Source organism: Oncorhynchus mykiss, chromosome 10, assembly GCF_013265735.2.
Source record: "Oncorhynchus mykiss isolate Arlee chromosome 10, USDA_OmykA_1.1, whole genome shotgun sequence".
NCBI lineage: Eukaryota > Metazoa > Chordata > Actinopteri > Salmoniformes > Salmonidae > Oncorhynchus > Oncorhynchus mykiss.
In genome coordinates, this window is record NC_048574.1 from 61,889,817 (window position 1) to 61,909,679 (window position 19,863).

Below are 19,863 nucleotides of genomic sequence, written 5' to 3' on the forward strand. Positions count from 1 at the left end.
CTAGGCCTATAGCTTACTGGTCCTTGGTAGGTGTACAGTAAATGTTGAGACACAGGGCTTGTACACTGAGTGTACAAAACATTAAGAACACCTTCCTAATATTCCATTTTATCCCCACTCCCCTTTGGCCCTCAGAACAGACTAAATTCATTAGGCATGGACTCTACAAAGTGTCAAAAAGAATTCCACAGGGATGCTGGCCCATGTTGACTCCAATGCTTCCCACAGTTGTGTCAAGTTGGCTGGATGTCCTTTGGGCGGTCGACCATTCTTGATACACAAGAAACTGTTGAGCATTTTAGTTCTTGACACCTACTACCATAATACCTCTCAATACCTCTCAATAGTCTCAAGGCTTTAAAATACTTCTTTAACCTGTCTCCAACTCTTTGTCTACACTGATTGAAGGGGATTTAACAAGTGACATCAATAAGGGGTCATAGATTTCACCTGGTCAGTCTGTCACGGAAAGAGCAGGTGTTCTTAATGTTTTGTACACTCAGTGTATATAAATCTAGACCTAGGCCTATAACTTAGTCTAAACTAAGGTTCACATTGCGCCTGTTGATATTTCTACAGATGTGAGCGATGGTTTACCTTGTAATAATCTTCTCTCTTCCCCTTTTGTGTTTTCCAGACACTAATATGAGGAAACCTTTATATGCCCCAGACCCTGGAGAACATCAGGGGCCCGTCGGTTGTTGTGTTTAGAGGACTATGCTCTCCGCGACACCGTAAGGCAAGCGCTCGTGCTAAACCAGCCAGAGCCAGAGCAGCCTCACAGCCAGCCTGAGCCTCAGCCTCCACCGATGCAACAGCGATGGAACTGATGCTCCCAGGTGCTGACATGGGGTCCCAGAAGGACTCCTTCCCCCTGAGCAGAAGGCATCACTACCTCCACGTCCGGAGAAAACTGAGGCCCATAAGGATTCTAGCTTTCGTCCTCAGCATCGTGACCCTCAGCACGGTCTTCTCATTGGGTGCCTTCCAGTGGACTACTTCTTCTACTGGGCGTGATGGAAATGGAGGGGATCTACTTTCCTCCTCCCCCGCTGCTTTGTCCGGGGGAGACCTACTGCAGTCGGCCCCCCGCAGAACTCTGCTCACCACCAAGGACCAGGGAGGCCACAACGTCTCCATGATGGAGGACATGCCCGTGGCCATGAAGTCTTCCATGGACGAGGTGAACCAGGGGGACTACCCCACGGATCTCTTCAACCTGGAGGAGAGAAGGCAGGGGGCCGTCTGTCTGCACATGTTCGGGATGTTGTACATGTTCATCGCCTTAGCCATTGTGTGCGACGAGTTCTTTGTCCCGGCCCTGACTGTGATCACGGAGAAACTACAGATCTCGGACGACGTTGCCGGGGCAACCTTCATGGCGGCCGGGGGTTCTGCCCCGGAACTCTTCACCTCCGTCATCGGGGTGTTCGTCTCCCACAGCAACGTGGGCATAGGAACCATTGTGGGTTCGGCCGTGTTCAACATCCTGTTTGTCATCGGGATGTGCGCCCTGTTCTCCAGGGAGATTCTCCAGTTGACCTGGTGGCCCCTCTTTAGAGACGTCTCCTTCTACATCATTGGTCTGTTGATGCTCATCCTGTTCTTTTTGGATAACCAGATCTTTCTGTGGGAAAGTATCGCCTTGCTGATGTGCTACTTGAGTTATGTGACCTTTATGAAGTTCAACGCAGATGTAGAGACCTTCATAAAGAGTCAATTGGGCCAGAATCAAGTGGAAGAGGTGGAGGCCGCTCCTAAGGTGAGTTTTGCCGCCACCTTTTCCTCCCCAGATGTATTCTTAACTCACGTTCCTTTTGCTTTTGGCAGGAGGCTGCTCGCGTGCAGCGTAAGGGAAGGGTATTTTAAAGTCGTCCTGCGGGCCAGGTAGACGGACAGACGCCAAAAACCTCTGGCTGCCCAGGGATTAACACTGGGTTTAGCTGCATGTCACCTGTGCATGGCCACACAGAGATGGCCCTCCCTATTCGTGCTGACTAAGTCAAACCACCAAGCAGGTTGCTCCATGGAGTCTTCCATCCACTCCCATATTAAATACCAGGCCTCTGAGCCCTTTGCAAAGCTGGCTCACCATGCATACAGCACTCGTAGTAGTCAGTCAGCTAACGTTACGCAATCTAGTTTTCCCTTAAACGTTTTAACCATATTACTGTACACAAGACACATTTACACAGTGTTTAGGAAATATTTATATGCCATTTTAAGAAATAAATATGTAGACTTTTTATCTTCTTGATGATGGATACTGTAATTACACACCATTTTATTGACTTTGTCATTAACTTCGACATTCATCGACCTATAGGAAATCGGTTACACACTAACTGGTTTACTGAATTCAGGGGTCTGTGGTTATCTGAGGGAGTCTTAAACATGGGAACCAACCAACTGTCAATATCTGTAACGGTCTGCAAATGGGGGAGGGTGGTCACTCTGACGAGGTCTCAATGTTTGGAGATTCCAATTCTTATTATCAACATGGCTCCAGAGGGTAGTTTGGTGTGGCCACGTTTCTTCAAAGGATAGACACGTTTGAGTGGATAGGCCCAACAATGTGCACTGCACAGTGTGTCCCTTTGAGCCGGCTTCTCAACAGCTGTATTCATTCAACATCTCTTCACGGCCAGAGTTGAGATAAAGACAGTAGGCTACAGTACGGCATTCACCGTTTTCGTAAAACTCCCACATGTAGTAAACGTCATGACTTTATTATCAAGATCGGCTGGCTAGTAATTCTCCAGCAATGCTGGCCCTTAATGTCAAAAAAACAACACCAACCCAACTTCAGATTTTAAGGAGGCTATACATACATTTTCATGGGATAAAACATTTAGGGCCAACCCCCACAAGACACAGCAAATAAATTGACGTGCACAGCTATAGATAGAATAAATACACACAAAAAAAAACTCTTACTGTTGTGACATATCTCCTACACGTGTCCAACCTGCTGTGTTCTTGTCTTTTGTCTTCAGTTGGAGTCTGATTCATTGCTCTCAGATGTTATATACTCAGAGTCACACTCTTACGGAGCACAGGTGAAGCCTAGCTGGATGTTGGCTGTGATTGTTAGGGCTTACCTGTAGCTTTTGACTTGTAATTTCATCCCAATTCCAGATCTTCAGGGGTTCATACTTTAATACTCCTGTGCAATTTGGACTAGATTATCGGCCTGTAGTTGGCATTGAGAAGAAAATAACATCCATACGTACTAGTTATTATCATCGTCTCACCACATTGAGACACTAGATATTGTAAAGAAATATCTAGCAATGAGTTTTGATATAATGATTCCAGCAAGCAGTACTTTTAAAAATACTTATTTCGATTAATTTAATGATAGCTAAATTACGAGCCACATTTTTTTTCTTTATATAAGAACCAATGTTGCAGCGACAGCAACATTTAGTGGGTAGCGGCAAACTTGTCCCTTACATCTTTACATGACATACAGTATTTGATCAGTAGTTATTTGATGTGTGGTACGTTCCGTTTACACCTCGGATCTTAACGTTGCGACGCGAGCGCCACTATTGAAGAGGTGGTTACTATTTCTATCATCAAGGGGATATAAAAACTCTGTTTGTATTCTGTCCTTCTGAGAAAACGGCCCTGTTCACAGGGAGTCTCTCGTCCTTGTACTGGTCTGACTCCCTAGGGCTTTTTAACCAGCCAGCACATGATGTACGACTTGCTTGCCCTCATATGTCTGTGGTTCTTAAGTAATCCCTCTGCAAATCCTCCAATCCATTTACCACAAGTAATTTTAGCCAGGTGCTTCTGCTGGCGTGGAGAGCAAAACTCACCCAACACTTGGAAAAGTTCGATTTTTTTTTTTTACTAATTGTGTTTATTGTTTTGTCATTCAGAGTAGTCTGTGCTCTTAACCCAAGCTATATATATACATATATGCAGCGAGAGAGAGATATGTATATATGTGTAAGATGGTGGAAGTCAGGAAGAACTCACCACACTTGATTATTCTAAGACTCCAATCCTTCTTAAACCCTTATCTCATTTCCATTGGTGACGACAGCGAATATAATGCGACTGACTCCTGGGCTGGACTCAGTTTCCCAAAAGCATCTCAAGGCTAAATTCATTGTTAGGACCCTCGTAGGAGCATCGTTAAAGCTCCGAGCTGTTTCCCAAAACCATCGTTAGTACAGTTGCACTTGAAAACGCTCATTATTTACCAACTGCCCCCAGACCACTCGTACAACAGCCAGGTGTGTTGTTAAATGCTTATTTGCCCTTCTGCGTTACTTTATACACAGAAGATCTACACCAAACATAGCATCAAGATGTTTAGGCCTATCTGTACCTTCTGTGACCAGCCGCGGACTTCAGTTACAATTGTTACAAACTATTCTTAAATGAAAAACAAGATGCCCGAATTAAAATATAAGTACAGTAAAGACCTATATATTTAAACCATATTGACATCAAGTTAATGTTCAATCAACTGAGTTTTTTGTTGTTGTTGATAATTCGAGGCTACTGTATGTAATTACGTCAATATATTTAATGTTGTGTGTGCGCAATACCTCATTTGTGATCTAGTGCATTGGTATAGGGTTAGCATTAGAATAATCTGCCTCAATATTTGCAGCCATAAGTGATAATATCTATATAGGAGCTGAACTGTCGTCAGTATTGTGGAATATTTATACTGTTAAAGTAAGACTTGAAAGGCGAAAGCTGATCCGACAGCAGTGCTGCCTTTCTTTTGATCCTATCAGTATCGACATATGATCCAACAACACTGAACGTTTTGTGGTGTTTTGGGAAACGCATAAGATCTTCAGCTGTTATAGGAACGATGCATCGTTAAAATGCTCCTAAACTTAATGCTGCATTTTAACCGATTGGGAAGGTGGTATTTACCACATATGACTGGAACTTTTCAATTAAATTCCCCTCCAACTCCTAATTAGTAGTGGGAAACTTGTCTATCATCCCTAAACTCCAATTTATCCCACATGCTGACCTCTGACGGCACATACTAAGGAAATTACCTCAATAACTGCATTTTCGACAGTTAAATGTAACAACTAACATTATTTTTTTAAAGCAATCTTTTAACAAGGTTTTGGAACACGATCATTTGTTTACAAGAATGATAGCTGTACTTATAGTTTATGGTTGACGCAGCTTGTTGGCCATTAGCCAATCAGCCTTTCTTGACAAAGTTCAAAGCACGTGAATGCATGATGCATCAAACTGTATTCATGACTTCACAACTGGTAATTACGTCCTTCCCACTTGGTTAGGAACGCAGCATAAGTTCCATCGCTATCGGGAATCGAGCCCTGGGCATGATGTAACTAACCTGCTGCAGCTGACTGACTAAAGCTGACTGACTAAAGACACAGAAGCCTACAGTGACTCAAAGAACTAGCAATCAACAGAAGAGGATCTTTTTCACATTATGTTTCTCTACATCCACTATATATACACACTGAACAAAAAGGTAAAAGCAAGATGTAAAGTGTTGTTCTCATGTTTTATGAGCTGGAATAAAATATCCCTGAAATGTTCAATATGCACAAAAAGCTTATTTCTCAAAGATGTGCACACATTTGTTTACATCCCTGCTCGTGAGCATTTCTCAATTTGCCAAGATAACCCATTCACCTGACAGGTGGGGCATATCAAGAAGCTGATTAGACAGCATGACCATTACACAGGTGCACCTTGTGCTCGGGACAATAAAAGGCCACTGTAAAATGTGTAGCTTTTTCACACAGCACAATGCCACAGATGTCTCAAGTTTTGAGGGAGCGTGTAATTGGCATGCGGACTGCAGGAATGTCCAACAGAGCTGTTGCTGGAAAATGTAATGCACATTTCTCTACCAAAAGCTGCATCCAATGTTGTTTTAGAGAATTTGGCAGTACGTCCAACTGGCCTCCACAACTGCAGACCACGTGTATGGCGCTGTGTGGAGCGAGCGGTTTGCTGATGTCAAAATGTTGTGAACAGAGTGGGGTTATGGTATGAGCAGGCATAAGCTACGGACAATGAACACAATTGCATTTTATTGACGGAGATACCGTGACGAGACCCTGAGGCCCATTGTCGTGCCATTCTTCCGCCGCCATCACCTCATGTTTGAGCATGATAATGCACAGCCCCATGTCACAAGGATCTGTAAGCTGAAAATGTCTCAGTTCTTCCATGGCCTGCATACTCACCAGACATGTCACCCATCGAGCATGTTCGGGATGCTCTGGGTTGATGTGTATGACAGCGTGTTTCAAAGTTCACGCCATTATTCAGCAACTTCGCACAGCCATTGAAGAGAAGTGGGACAACATTCTACAGGTCACAGTCAACAGCCTAATCAATTCCATGTGAAGGAGATTTGTCACGCTGCATGAGGTAAATGATGGTCTGGTTTTCTGATCCACACCCCTACTTTTTAGATGCATATCTGTATCCCCAATCATGTGAAATACATAGATTAGGGCCTAATGAATATATTCCAATTGACTGATTTCCTTATATGAACTGTAACTCAGTAAAATTGTTAATTGTTGCATGTTCCATTTATATATTTTTTTCAGTATAATACACTAGCATACAGTACTTAGTAGAATGAAGCAATCTATTGGGAATGCATTCTAAATAGTATGCTAGTATGGACATTGGAACATTTTGACCAGCATGATCTGAATACACTAGGAAGTGTTTGCTGGAGATTTTTTGCAAGAGACAAGACTGCATGCTTATGTTGCAGGGAAAAATCCTCACTTATGATTTAGAAAGAAAGCAACTACCAGTGTTCACGTATTTCCATCAGCAGTTTCCTTTCAATCATGCCTCTCAATGACATGATTGTGGACCATGCTTCCATAATCTTTAGTACAGGGCTCTGTTCCTGGAGAGCTACGGTCCTGTAGGTTTTCACTTGAACCCTAATCAAGCGCACCTGATTCTAATAATTATCTGGTTGATGAGATGAATCGGGTTAATTACAACTGGGGATGGAGTGAAAACCTACAGGAGGGTAGCTCTCCAGGAACAGGGTTGGAGGGCCCTGCTTTAGTATAATGTTTACCTTTATTGTGCGGGTTCACTTCCTGTGCTAAACCCCAGGGCCACAACTGACCAATCAGCTACAGTGTGTTTCATTGGCTCAGAAATAGGGAAGACCATAAAAACAGCTGATGAATGTATTGTCTATATTGCTTATGCTCCAGTCTTTGTTATTAATTGTAACTAAAAGTGTACTTGTATTGTGATTGGGTTAACTTCTTTCCCATGGAGAAAGGGTACTGATAACACACTTAACATGTTATTCTCTATCCAAGATCTTCTATATCCAATGGACACTGGGGCCCTTAAGGGTTGTAACCCCACCCAAGTAACAACCAATATTCAACCGAATACAAAATAAGTGTAATAAAAGTCTGAGGGTCGAATCAAACGTCACGTTGTGACATGTGAAGGTTGTTATGAGAGTTCACATGAAGGGTTTTAAATTACTGTTCTAAATACGGTTATCTCTGTGGATTAATCCTCTCTAAGTCTGGGAGCTTGGCAGGTCAGGTGGACACAATTGACTTCTGCCTTGCAAGGATACTTGCAGAAACTCCCGGCTTCGCAGAAAGCCTTGGCTGGCCGGCTGGCAGCCTTATGGAACTTACGGCTACAGTATACTGTGAATAATAGTTATTTTCGAAAAACTTCACGTGTTCCTTATGAAGATCTTAAAGATAATTTTGATTGGCAGTTTGAATTAATGACACTTTAATTCATCGCATTAGATAACAAGGCAGTTAACCCACTGTTCCCCCGGGCACCGAAGACGTGGATGTTGATTAAGGCAGCCCTCCGGACCTCTCTGACTCAGAGGGGTTGGGTTAAATACAGAAGACACATTTCAGTTGAATGCATTCAGTTGTACAACTGACTAGGTATCCCCCTTTCCCATTCCTTCCCTAACATGCACTTTCCAATGGGGCAGTTACCCCCTGCAGTGCAACTTTGATTGAATTCCAGACTTAGCTATTTCCTGTTATTGAGGCACTGAAAGAAGTAAAAAAATATGCATTTTATATATATATATATATATGTTGATTTTCTCATCCCAGATATTTGTTATAGTACAGCATGTGTATATATGTGTGTATGTATGTCCAGTTTGTGTGTTTGCATGTATGTTCATGTATGGAGAGTATGAAAACCCTGCAAATTCCCTCTCCAAGCCATTACCCAGAATTTTGGTAAATATTGTTTAAGCTATGAGGACATGTCTAGTGTTTGAATACGCTTTTACAGCCAAAACACTTTGTGGAAAATAGTACTTAAAGTAAAAAAATATATAACTATGTTTCCATTGTTATTGCAGAGGCATAAAGAGAGTTAGGGAGACCAAGCTACGTGATATAAAAACAATGGCAGTGAATGTAACGATCCCTATTAATCAGTGAACTTGAATTAACTTCAATTACCCTGTTTGTGGCGCAAATGGATCACTCATTAGTGCATTGTTTACTCCATCCCAGATTCTGTACCTAGAGACATCTATCTATGCCTCTGTTATAATGTTGGCAAGAGTTAATAACTATGAATTTGATGAGGCTCTATTATAATCATATGAATCACCGTTCATCCTGTGCTCCTTTCTTTTTGGTATTCGTTTTTATATGTCGACTCATACATAATTCACCACAAAATGTTTGTCTAGATTGGCCTACAGAATTTGTCAAATCACTATTTGTTCTTTAATAAATCCCATTTCCTGCAGTAAAATGACCAAATTCCCCTCTAGTGGCCTCATGGGTGGACTGTTAAAATTTTTCATGATTAATCAACATTATAAAAAATGTAAATAAACTCTGTCAAATGGTTTTGTTATATTTAAAACTTCTGTGATGTATATAAAGTGTAATATTGGGATGCAAACTCAAAATGTAATACATTTCAACTCTATATGTGACAGGTACAGGTGTCTTTTTAAACCAATAACCATGTGTGTGAGGTGTATACTTTTGTTTCAAAGTAGATTTGTTTAAGACTACCAAGAAACACTCTGTGTGAACCTGATTTAGCCTACTGTAGTACAGGGTTAATGCAATAAGCTGTAGCCTAGTATAAGGCCAATTACTTTTCAGTTGAACAAAGATGAATTTGCTAAATATTATTGCTATATTTGTATTGTGTCTACCCAATTTGTTGCTACCCTATTTGTGGCTACGCCGAAAACCTTGAGTTTCTGCAAACTAAGCAATGAATTCTCCAAACCCACTCCCCTCCTGACCTAGGTGGGAGTTCTGTTAAGAATCCATTTTACAGGGTCAGTGTTTATGTCCTGTCGCCATCAAATAAAAAATAAAAGGCATTCATCACATACACAAGTTTATAAAAGGTGCAGTGAAATGCTTGTGTGCTAGTTATGATAATGGCGCCCATTTCAGATCACATTACACGCAGCAGACCAACTGTTAAGCAAACTGGGCAGTGTGGCGATGTTTTGGCAGTGGTTTCAGAAGGGATACATTTGTACATTTGACATTTTAGTCATTTAGCAGGCGCTCTTATCCAGAGCAACTTACAGGAGAAATTAGCTAATTGCCTTGCTCAAGGGCACATCGGCAGATTTTTCACCTAGTCGGATCGGTGATACGAACCATCGACCTTTCTGTTACTGGTCCAATGTTCTGCTAGACTACCTGCCTCCCACAGTAAGCCAGGCCACAATGTAAACCTCCAACAGCTCTCCGTCTTGCCAATCCATCCATTCCTAACCCTAAGCTCTGGCAGCAGATGCTCTGCAGGTTTAGAGGCTCAATGCCCAATAACCTGTATAACCCGTAGGGCCATGTGAGCATTAGGCAACAGCCAACCGCCGGGAATCAAACACAGCACAAGGCCTTAGCCTGCCTTACTGGAAAGGCCTTAGTTTGGGCGCTCACATGGCTAACGCTCATCCGCTAACACTTTGAGAGACGGCTATTAGTGCCTATGGATGGATCCTCCTAACCCCAGTGGAAGCACTTAACAAGACTACATGACTCGTCATTGATCCAAAATGGTTGTGTAATTGTTGTCCCATTTTCTGGTAGACAAATAACAGGGCTGTTCAGGGGTTTCAACAATGCTAATTGAAGAAAATAATTGAAATTCAGTAAATAAAAAAAATGTGGGTAATCATAATCTGTTTTAGAATTCAAACATACATTAGGCTAACACTACAGTATGGCTAACACTACAGTATGGCTAACACTACAAACACTACAGTATGGCTAACACTACAGTATGGCTAACACTACAGTATGGCTAACACTTGGCCGATGTCTGCGTAGTCAAATTGCTCCTGTAACTCAAGACTTTTAGCTCCTATAATTCAAGCTGTTTCCTCTCCCGTTTTAACAGGTAATATTTATTAGTATGTCATGCTTGCCTGTAGTATAACAACGTGTCTGACCATAGCAAGCTGCTAAGGTGATGCACAGTTCTGTTGTCTTTGCACAGGGTTGTATTGAAGTTTATTCATTCTTTTCAAATCATTGATTTTACAGTGCCTTCAGAAAGTATTCAAACCCCTGGACTTTTTCCACATTTTGTTCACAGCCTGAATTTAAAATGGATTAAATGTAGATGTTTTTGTCACTGGCCGACATGCTACACCATATCGTCAATGTTTTTCCATTTTTCGATCAATTAAAAAGCAAAAGTACTCAACCCCTTTGTTATGGCAAGTCTAAATAAGTTCAGGAGCAAAAATGTGCAAAATAAGTTGCATGGACTCAATAATAGTGTTTAACATGCTTTATGAATGTCTACATCTCTCTACCCCACACATACAATTTACCTGTAAGGTCCTTCAGTCGAGCAGTGAATTTCAAACACAGATTCAACCACGGTCCTTGTTATATAAAACCCAGAAGCAATCCTCTATAGAGGTTAACAGAACGGGCATGTTACGTTGTGCAACAGTGGTGTGCATGAATGTACGCCACAAACCAAATGTTCCAATGTTCTCACACAATCACATGATATTTTGCTTCGTGCATTCCCAACACGTCATGCCATCTTAGCCTGTTTTGCTATACATGTCCCATAGTCTTCACAAATGGCTTTCCTATTTTAGACAGGGAAACCTACTGCTTGCTATGGTATCATACTGTACCTTACATTCCAAACGGAAAATCAGTATGCTTTCTCAATTGAATTTCTCTCTCAAACAGTTGTGTAGATTTTGTCTCCACCACTGTCCGGTATATGTCCTCTGAAGAACCGTTGGCTTTAGATTAGAGGAGCTGCATCTGTAGGTTTGAAAGACTTTGTCTTCCCAGCTGCCGAGCCGCCATGTCTTCCCAGCTGCCTTACAACCTGTACATTCTCTATGGATCATTTTGAAACTGGCTGGCCCATTGACACTTTCATATCCTGATCATTTACCATGATGGCCGCTTTTATTTCATTCATTAGGCTACATCGTCTTGTCAATAACTAGCATTTCTTGGCAGATTGTATTTTCTGTTTAAGTGCGATTGTGTGTGACTTCATACATGCATTTCTTTCTCTTTACTTCTTTCCTTTGAAGGCAAGCACGGGGGACGTCGAAAACAAGCTGACGGTATGTTTATGTTCTGTCGTTGCATCTTAATATGTATTTGTACGTGTACTGTCATATTGACAGTACTGAATATCCAGTGCTCTTAAGCAAGCACATAAAGCATGTCGCCATAGAACGCAATGCTGCATTGAATACAATGAACACCAGAGCCATGTGTTTAGAGTGTTGGGCCAATGGCATTTCTGCATTAAGACACATTTACATGACACTTCAACATTCAACATGGCAGCCATGTTAGCTCCCCACTAACATTACTTGAGGAATATTAAACAAATATTATGAAACTGAATGTCTAGAAGGAGCATTATGATGCATTTACACGACACTTCAACCTTCTATGGCAGCCATGTTGGCTCCCCATTAACATGGGCAATATTTAAACACTGCTATGTAACTGAATGTCTAGAATTAGATCAAAAGTTGACCTAACTCTCTAAATATATCAACTCTCTAAATATACGCAGCTGGTTTGCACTACAAGACCCTCATTATTGACACTCACGCACTTGACACGTCACACTGTGCATTCACTGTGCATACCGCTGTGTTCAACTGCGTCATTGTTACGCCACTAGGTACCAAAGACACAGATGCATTGTGAGTTCAGGGTTGGGGTCAAACCAGTAAAGTAAAATCGAAACTCAATTCATATATTGAATCTCAGTTCACGTGACTGAATTGAAAGCCAAATTGATACCACACCTGCAGCTGTAGATTAGATATGTATGTATTAAAGATATAGATGATCTAGTATTGAAGCTATAGATGATCTAGTATTGAAGCTATAGATGATCTAGTATTGAAGCTATAGATGATCTAGTACTGAAGCTATAGATGATCTAGTTTTGAAGCTATAGATTATCTAGTATTGAAGCTATAGATGATCTAGTATTGAAGCTATAGATGATCTAGTATTGAAGCTATAGGTGATCTAGTATTGAAGCTATAGGTGATCTAGTATTGAAGCTATAGACCTAGTATTGAAGCTATAGACCTAGTATTGAAGCTATAGATTATCTAGTATTGAAGCTATAGATGATCTAGTATTGAAGCTATAGACCTAGTATTGAAGCTATAGGTGATCTAGTATTGAAGCTATATATGATCTAGTATTGAAGCTATAGATGATCTAGTATTGAAGCTATAGATGATCTAGTATTGAAGCTATAGATGATATAGTATTGAAGCTATAGATTATCTAGTATTGAAGCTATAGGTGATCTAGTATTGAAGCTATAGATGATCTAGTTTTGAAGCTATAGATGATCTAGTATTGAAGCTATAGATGATCTAGTTTTGAAGCTATAGATGATCTAGTATTGAAGCTATAGATGATCTAGTATTGAAGCTATAGATCTAGTATTGAAGCTATAGGTGATCTAGTATTGAAGCTATAGGTGATCTAGTATTGAAGCTATAGGTGATCTAGTATTGAAGCTATAGACCTAGTATTGAAGCTATAGACCTAGTATTGAAGCTATAGATGATCTAGTATTGAAGCTATAGATGATCTAGTTTTGAAGCTATAGATGATCTAGTATTGAAGCTATAGACCTAGTATTGAAGCTATAGATGATCTAGTATTGAAGCTATAGATGATCTAGTATTGAAGCTATAGATGATCTAGTTTTGAAGCTATAGATGATCTAGTATTGAAGCTATAGATGATCTAGTATTGAAGCTATATATCTAGTATTGAAGCTATAGGTGATCTAGTATTGAAGCTATAGGTGATCTAGTATTGAAGCTATAGGTGATCTAGTATTGAAGCTATAGACCTAGTATTGAAGCTATATACCTAGTATTGAAGCTATAGATGATCTAGTATTGAAGCTATAGATGATCTAGTATTGAAGCTATAGACCTAGTATTGAAGCTATATATGATCTAGTATTGAAGCTATAGATGATCTAGTATTGAAGCTATAGATGATCTAGTATTGAAGCTATAGATGATCTAGTATTGAAGCTATAGATGATCTAGTATTGAAGCTATAGATGATCTAGTTTTGAAGCTATAGATGATCTAGTATTGAAGCTATAGATCTAGTTTTGAAGCTATAGATTATCTAGCTTTGAAGCTATAGATTATCTAGTATTGAAGCTATAGATGATCTAGTATTGAAGCTATAGATGATATAGTATTGAAGCAATAGATGATCTAGTATTGAAGCTATAGACCTAGTATTGAAGCTATAGATTATCTAGTATTGAAGCTATAGATGATCTAGTATTGAAGCTATAGATGATCTAGTATTGAAGCTATAGATGATCTAGTATTGAAGCTATAGATGATCTAGTTTTGAAGCTATAGATTATCTAGTATTGAAGCTATAGATCTAGTTTTGAAGCTATAGATTATCTAGCATTGAAGCTATAGATTATCTAGTATTGAAGCTATAAATGATCTAGTATTGAAGCTATAGATGATCTAGTATTGAAGCTATAGATGATCTAGTATTGAAGCTATAGACCTAGTATTGAAGCTATAGATTATCTAGTATTGAAGCTATAGATGATCTAGTATTGAAGCTATAGATTATCTAGTATTGAAGCTATAGGTGATTTAGTATTGAAGCTATAGGTGATCTAGTATTGAAGCTATAGATTATCTAGTATTGAAGCTATAGATTATCTAGCATTGAAGCTATAGATTATCTAGTATTGAAGCTATAGATTATCTAGCATTGAAGCTATAGATTATCTAGCATTGAAGCTATAGATTATCTAGTATTGAAGCTATAGATGATCTAGTATTGAAGCTATAGATGATCTAGTATTGAAGCTATAGATGATCCTCTGGTTTAGAGATGTTAAAGCAGCCTATGCCCTTGGTCTCTACTGCAGGCCAAGCCCCGTCTCCAGAGAGGAGGATCATCAGCCTCCCTCCACAACTCCCTGATGAGGAATAGCATCTTCCAGCTCATGATCCACACCCTGGACCCCCTCAGTGAGGGTGAGGGACTGGGGGGTAAAACAAAGTTTTTTTTGACACACCTTCAATATAGACACACTTCCAATCTCTATATTTGATGTATTTGATTCAATATGCTTCTGTATTAGGCATGTTTTCATCATTTCTCATTAATGGAAACCAAATAAAATATGTGTAATGTTTTATGTTTCTATTAGTGGGGAATCCGTAGCTAGGTTCATATCATTGGGGTTCATCACTGACTCTCTGTAGCAATGATTGTGTTTCAGGGCGATTCAAAGAGAAGGCATCCATTCTTCACAAGATGGCCAAACAGAAATGTCAAGGAGGTGGGGACGGGGAAAAACCCAACGGTGTCGCAGGTGAGCTTTACATTTTAAATGTACGTAAATGTTAAATGTGTTGAAATACTATATTATAAACTGGGTGGTTCCAGCCCTGAATGCTGATTGGCTGAAAGCCGTGGTACATGAGACCGTATACCACGGGTATGACAAAACATCTATTTTTACTGTTCTAACTACATTTGTAACCAGTTTATAATATCAATAAGGCACCTCTGGTTTTTGTGGTATATTTGCTTCAGAACAGCCCTTAGCCGTGGTATATTGGCCATATACCACACCGCCTCAGGCCTTATTGCTTAAATATACTGTATATACATAATATATATTGCATTACTTCCTCCAGTGCCTCTCACTGTCTCTCCTTCAAGTCTAACTCCTGGCCTTTCTCTATATTTCTGTCTCTCTACGCAGACAAAAGCATCCCCAACAGTTCCAACGTGACAGTGGAAGTCACTTCGCCTGCGAACGGCGACATAGGACCGGTAGGCTTTGTCTACCAAATACCTCCAAAATCAGTGATGATGTTTAAGAGAGTAACTGACACACACTGGATAAATGAGTTCTGCTTAAATCAAATATGTTTTATAGCCTTGGTATTCCTGTCACTGTTTCTCTCTAACTCCCCACCCCCTCTCTGTTTGGTAGGCTGAGGAGGAGGAGGAGGAAGATGAGGACGCTCCTCTGAGTTTGGAGTGGCCGGAGACGAACCGCAAACGAATAACGTATCTCCTTATCCTCCCCATCGTCTTCCCCCTGTGGCTCTCTCTGCCGGATGTCAGGAGAGAGGTAAGTGGAGCTGCGATACTCCTCAGACTACATTAACATTTGCGGTGTAGCTATGATTGATTGGTAGGTAGGTCGTTTGGTTGATTGATTTGTGAAACTCTATGCCGCTGATGCTTCAAAAGGACATTAAAAGTTTTCATGAAACCTTGTTTTTTTTGTGTTTTTTTTTAGACTTCCACAAAGTTCTTCCCCATAACCTTCATTGGTTCAATCTGTTGGATTGCTGCCTTCTCCTACCTCATGGTATGGTGGGCTCATCAGGTAAGCCCCTCCCTGGCACCTGTCACTCTCATTCTGAGCCAATCAAAACAGGGTTTGTTTTTATCGTTTTGACTCCTGATACAGGAACAGGGTTGCGTTCAGGAGGGCCCAAAGTCAAATGTTGTGAAACGTTGCAGGTAGAAGTGCCATGAATAGAGCCGGCATGATTCTTTACTCTAGAATTGAGATGACTGTTATAAGGCCAAAAAATGTGTCAATCATTACATCACCTCACCTTTGGTCTTTTGATTATGGTGGAAGCATATCAGTCTGTGTGTGACCACGACACATAATCCTAACAGCTAAGCAACTACTTCCAGTAGTACCTACTAGCTCCCCCGTCAGATCAACGTTAACCTCGACTATAGAAGAAGAGCCAACCAATCCAAACAAGACCCAGTCATTCGATTGAGTTTCAGCCGTGTCTACTGCCAGACGTCATAACGCCGAATCGGATTCTTCGTCTTTGTTTGAACAATGTAGTTAACCCATTTTCACTCTCAGGTTGGAGAGACCTTCTGGATTACAGAGGAGATCATGGGATTGACCATATTAGCAGCTGGTACCTCAATCCCTGATCTAATCACCAGTGTCATTGTAGCCCGGAAAGGCCTTGGTGACATGGCTGTGTCCAGCTCTGTGGGCTCCAACATATTTGACATCACCGTGGGGTAAGTCGGCCTAAAAGCACATTTAACATTTTAAAAACTCCTGTTTGCATGAATGAGTCATTCTTTGATGTTTTTCTCGGGCAAGCTCTGTCGCTCCACATTTGCAATGTTACAGTAGCTTTGCACAGATCTATGCTCTTCTGAATGGCGAAAATGTCAACCTGGAAAGTCAAAGGATCAACTGCAACTATGTTTTCACTTCACCACCATGTAGTCTCTTCTAGACGGTGACGGTACAAGTGATTTCTCTGTTTCTCCGTCTACCCTTCCAGCCTGCCGTTCCCGTGGCTCGTCTACGGCCTAATCAATGACTTCAAGGCGGTGCAGGTGAGCAGCAACGGTCTGTTCTGCGCCATCGTGCTCCTCTTCCTCATGTTGCTCTTCGTCATCATCTCCATCGCTTCCTGCAAGTGGAAGATGAGCAAGGTGCTGGGAGGCCTCATGTTTTTACTGTACATCTTCTTCCTGGTAACCAGCGTCATGCTGGAAGACAAGATCATCGTGTGTCCCATCTCCATCTGAAAAGCCCCTCTTCAACCCCGAACCCCCTGGAAACACAAAGACACACAATCATATAATCCTCCAGTTGTCAATGGGGGCTTCCGTTGTGAGGAGCAGTAGAAAAAACGAGCCTGGCGTGATTGATTGATTTCAAATGTCCGAGCACAACCTGCAGATGATAATTTGCGAACTTATTGTGCAGGGCAGACGGACCTGACGATGAGCGATTGATTTCACGATGCTACGGCCCAACGGGGTGGGTCTCTCTCCACGTCACATGACCACATCGAGAGCTTCGGTTGGTTTGAATCCGTCGTTGGCTGACAAACAGGCAATTGTAATCACGCCTATGATGGAGAGTAGGACCACGTCTGGTTACTCCAATCCAGAGGACTATGTGATATGATTAGAGAATATATTTGAATTAGTCAGGTATCAACTGGTACCGACTGTCAGTCGGGCTCAAAAACCTTGATGACTGTATGAAGTGGAACTCTGGAAAAGGTCCAGCATTGTCCTAACCAGAAAGTGGAACCTGCCAGAGAAGTGTGGGAAGGTTGCACTGATCAAGCGGAAGTGTTTTTCTTGATTTTTGTAAATTAGTTTTCAGATGTATTTATATTACAAATGATTCATTGCAAAACCCAAAAGGTTTTTGTTCTCAAATCAAAATCTAAAACTTGTACAGTTCTGATTTTGGTTTATAACTGGTACATGGTTGTATGAACTTGCAAAGTTTGGAAAGGTAAAAGTGTATATGAAGAGAAAATGATATTAATATGAAGACGGTGGTTTTGTTTGGGACAATTTTGTTAAGTAAATATAATATAGTATTTCTAATGTTAATTTATCTTCTGTTTCGTAACCCCAACCCATATTTTCCAACTTGTTTGACACTTAATATTAAGGTGATTCCAGTTGAGCAAATCTACTGTACCTAATGCTACAACATTTTTATGTTTGAAAAAGTTTTGGTAAAGTTTCGGTAAAGTTTCGGTAAAAGTACTTCCACTTATTCTATATGCAAATCAGTTGTGGAACATGACAAATGTCAATAGCTAAAATGGTCGACAGATGTGAAATTCAGCACACCGTATGATGTAGGCACATATTAAACCCCTTTCGGTGTACAACAACCCCTTTCAAGCAAATGTATTTATAAAGCCCCTTTTTACATCAGCAGATGTCACAAAGTGCTGTACAGAAACCCAGACTAAAACCCCAAACAGTGCAGATGTAGAAGCAGATGTGAAGTGTAAAAACATCTAAAGTGGGGGTTGTGAACTCTGTACAAATGATCATTTTTTTCCATGTTTGATACAGTTTGTGTGCTTCAGAATCATATAGGCAACATCTAAATATATACATTTTTCGACGTTATTTGTTTGCTTGTTTTCTCGGTATAATACAGCAAACAGTAACATGTATATCTGAATAACATCCTGTGTTTTTCTTCTTCACTTGTGATCAACTGAACAGAATAGGGGTTGAAGATTTTATATTGACCAAAGCAAAATAGCATGTGAATGATATTATCCGGATAATCAATAGTTCTTCTCTGTAAAAAAAATCTATATGTTTCTTCTCCACTATAAGATCGATCATAAAAAAATGTCAAACTATTTAGTTGCTGCAGAATTGTTACTTTACCATTGCAGTACGGTGCTTACACTTTCACTGGCAATCGCAAAGCATATCACTGGGATATACTATATGTGATTTTTTTAACAATAATAATTGAACCATCCCACACTGAATAGGCCAAATAAATAGGCTGCTATATTCACAACTTAAAATAGTGGATTATCTTTGTTAAAAGATTTTCCATGTATTACTGTATCCCCCTTCACTTTGTTGGTTAATTTCTCTAAGCCAATTTCCTCATTGTCAATTTGTTTTCTCTCATGTATGCAATTTGTATGCATACAAACAGTTTGTGAGCTGTAATGTCAACTCACAATATGATCATTCCATCTTATAGTCAGACCAATATTGCTTCCACTACTTTAGGGATCAATGTGGATCTCTACAGAACACTGTTAGATGGCAGATAACATCTTAACTTTAGACAGCCACATTAAAGGGAAGCACTTTCATATCTAGTGTGCAATTTGTTGATATCCTTTTTCAATGGATCTTATGCGTGTGTAACATTTTAATGTATAGATGAGCAGGAAGGAAAATCTGTCAATATGCAGAACTATATGGATGGCGTGGAAGTCTATCACAATACAGAACAAACAATGAGTGGCCAGGCTTTTATATTTCTGTTACAAACCATATATTTAAGTATGAATCATGTATATGAATCATAATCATGTGTACTTGAATCATGTATAATATTGTCAAAATCATATCAGTCATTCTGTATAAAAAAATGTCATATGATAATAAATGAAACTTTGTTTGAAATGTAGGCGTCAATTGCTTTATTTCAGAATCAAATCACCCAAAACTTACCAGTCAAAACTATCCAATAAATGTTGTCCTCTATAATATACAAAGATTCATTATAGGGTGCAATGGTGCATACATTATGGATTTGGTTACAAACACCGGCTCTTTCTATTACAAAATGACCAGGTGAAAGCTATGATCTCTTCTTGATGTCACTTGTTAAATCCACTTCAATCAGTGTAGATGAAAGGAAGGAGGCAGGTTAAAGGATTTTTAAGCCTTGAGACATGGATTGTGTGTGTGGGCCATTCAGAGGGTGAATGGACAAGTTAAAAGATTTAAGTGCCTTTGAATG

At 40.2% G+C, this 19,863-nt stretch overlaps 1 protein-coding gene across 1 annotated transcript; it reads left to right on the forward strand.

Moving 5' to 3' along the window:
- The first annotated feature begins 662 nt into the window (after window positions 1-662).
- LOC110534454 (sodium/potassium/calcium exchanger 2-like) lies at window positions 663-19,452 on the forward strand. Its single transcript, XM_036933583.1, has 10 exons — window positions 663-1,762; window positions 3,563-3,565; window positions 11,579-11,611; window positions 14,458-14,566; window positions 14,815-14,907; window positions 15,304-15,383; window positions 15,544-15,678; window positions 15,850-15,939; window positions 16,444-16,610; window positions 16,883-19,452. Exons 1-10 carry the CDS (start codon window positions 821-823, stop codon window positions 17,130-17,132), a joined length of 1,902 nt encoding a protein of 633 aa, XP_036789478.1. The 5' UTR covers window positions 663-820; the 3' UTR covers window positions 17,133-19,452.
- Window positions 19,453-19,863: the final 411 nt, after the last annotated feature.